The following is a 2,838-nucleotide window of genomic DNA, read 5'->3' on the forward strand; positions in this document are numbered from 1 at the left end:
CCTTGTCTCCTGTCTCCAGGTGTACCACAGTGGGAGGAGCCAGTGGGAGGAAGTAGCTCCAATGCCTCGAGCGCTCACAGAGTTCCACTGTCAGCTGATCAGCTTCAACAGACACAGAGACCCCTGGGGAGAGACAGGCATGGCTGGGGGCAACTGATTTTCAATTCAGGAAGTAAAGTTTGAATTCTAATGCTATCATTTATAAATAGCACATGTTAAGAGACAATACACACACACACAGACGAACACACGCACGCACAGAAATGCACGCACGCGCACACACACACACACACACACACACACACGCACACACACACACACGCACACACACAGATACACACACACACACACATACACACACACACACACACACACACACACACATACACACACACACACACACACACACACACACACACACACACACACTCACACACAGGCACACACATGCACAGACCAAAGACTGCTAAAATGAATGGGTATTATGCATTTATTTTGTATTATCCTAAAGATCACAGATTTGTATTTATATACTTTATTTAAAAACGGTATCGCATATTCATTTTTTCTCATTTCAAGAATATGAGTCACGGATGACGTCCTCCCCTGCGCCAAGCAACTGAGGGTCCCTGAGAGTGGGGCGGCTAGATGCCACATTTTTAAGAAATGTTGCCTTTTGTGATGAAAGCACAACATTTTACACAGAGCAAGGGCAGTTCTTAGGGAGCATTTTTCACTGAAGGCCCATCACAGATTTCCTTTATCCCTGGTGGACATTTTCTAAATGGCTGCAAATATGGCTTTGGGGTCAACACAACACAACAGTATATAACTTTCCCATCTATCTATCTTTCCATCATCTATCTGTCTATCTATCTACAATATACTGTCTACTATCTATCAATTTAGCTAACCTTCTCTTGTCTACTGTATCTATCTTCCTATACCAAAATAAGACTTTGCAAGCCCACAAAGTGTCATTTGGAACTTCTTTTCAAGTGACTATTTGTTGTTATTTATTTTTTCTGATGTCTCTACAGCTTTAAACCGTGCACTTCCCTAGGTCAGGTTTCTTGGAAAAAACCCTCCTGATACCATCTCTACATTTTGAACTATAGTAAAACTTCATCCTATGGCCGTTCAAAATGGAGGGCATTTCTAATAGTAGTCTATAGTCTGACTCAACTTAAAGAGATTCTAAACTGATTTCTGATATCATTGATGCTATACTCGCTACATCTCTCCACTGGTCAGACAGACACCATTCCTATGGAACTGTCCTTAGAGTGAAACACGCGCTCCTGTCATACGTCTTAACACTGACATCATATTAGTAGCAATGTTGCATAGCATTTTATTCAGACCCTGGGGAATAGTAATATAGAATTCATATGTGTATATGTTACGGTACATGTGGGAATACGGTACATGTGGGAAAACTAGGGTTAGGGTTAGGTGCTACGTCGACTTGGTACATGCTGGCATGTCTAACCCTAACCCTACCCCTAACCCTAACCCTAACCGTAGCACCCTAGCACCTAACCCCAACCCTAGTTTTCCCACATGTACCGTGTTCCCACATGTACCGTAACATATATATTCATCACATTTACATGTAGGATACTGAAACTAGAGTTGAAATAACTGCAGAAAAGTGAGTAGCGTTTTAGGGGACTTTTCGGTCACATTTCTTCTCACAAAAGGCACAATCCCTTCAAAGTGTGGCCTCTAGCTGCCCCACTGTGAGCTTTAGCTAAAAAACACACTTGACTGAAAGTTTGTATGTTCTTTACATATGGATTTTATGTCTCAATTCATTATGAATTCATTATGAATAAATCCATGTTAGTTTTAATTGAATGAATGATAGCTATCATCATGCATGCTGTCATGTTATGCTTTTGATCAATCTGCCTCTTTATATCTGATTGTCATGTCCCATAATATGCATTTCCCATTCTAAAAACGGTTATACGGTTGTGTTTGTTCAGTCCATTAGAGGGTAGGTGAGATACCCTTGGGTGTACATTGGCGGTAGGATCTACCTCTGTTATGTCACTAGGCAAAGGAGGGGATGTCCCATGTATTTATTAGAATACATTATATATACACTAGATAGTATAGCTATACAATAACAGTTGTTTAATAGGTCAAAAGTGTAAACTGAATGTTTTATGCATAGATGTAATGGGCGACACTAGTAGTGTGTGAACTGCTTTTGCTGAAGAGATCACAGCAAATCCTACATCTTAAAGGAGCAGCGCGTAAGTCTGCTGGAAATCTGCCGCCTCTGGCAACCGTGGCGAAATTCAGTTACAACAACAACAACATACTCCTAATAATAATATAACCCCCCCGAAATGGACTTGCAGTGTTGGACATTAGCTGCCACAGGCAGGCAGCCACCAGAGACAGAAAGGTGAACATGAGTAAGTCCACTCCCCTACAACACCCCTAACCAGTCACAACATGGCCCTTAGACACTCCATTTTAGAAATTGCTTTTTTGGGACCAAAACAATGACATATTTCTTTCAAGGGATCTCCTTCCCTGATCAGCACATAGTCATTACAACCATTAAAAACCTTTTTTTTTTTTTTTTTTACTTTAACAAATGCAACGTCCAAAATACAGATTAATGAGACAATACAATTGAAATAGATGGAGAGGGACAGCTGGGATGTTATGTTATCTTTAACACATTAGTGACCCCCAGAGGCAGATGTGAGGCATTGCCCACACATGCCTTCACAGATGATACTATTCCCAATCCCCAATAATTTGTTTTTGTATTATTTTCACCCCCCCCACCCCCCCCCCCCGACCATGCTTGGTGGT

At 41.3% G+C, this 2,838-nt stretch overlaps 1 protein-coding gene across 1 annotated transcript in view; it reads left to right on the plus strand.

The window, feature by feature from the left end:
- The window catches only part of kbtbd3 (kelch repeat and BTB (POZ) domain containing 3), a gene marked incomplete at both ends in the record, with an annotated part of 20,785 nt that extends 20,628 nt beyond the window's left edge, over positions 1-157 (plus strand). Inside the window, one exon of the mRNA XM_080543656.1 lies at positions 20-157. Within this exon, the coding sequence (XP_080399782.1) occupies positions 20-157 (138 nt within the window). The remainder of the gene's footprint in view (positions 1-19) is intronic.
- Between the last annotated feature and the right edge of the window lie 2,681 nt (positions 158-2,838).

The sequence above is a fragment of the Nansenia antarctica genome (genome assembly GCF_963989245.1).
Source record: "Nansenia antarctica genome assembly, chromosome: 12".
Lineage (NCBI taxonomy): Eukaryota > Metazoa > Chordata > Actinopteri > Argentiniformes > Microstomatidae > Nansenia > Nansenia antarctica.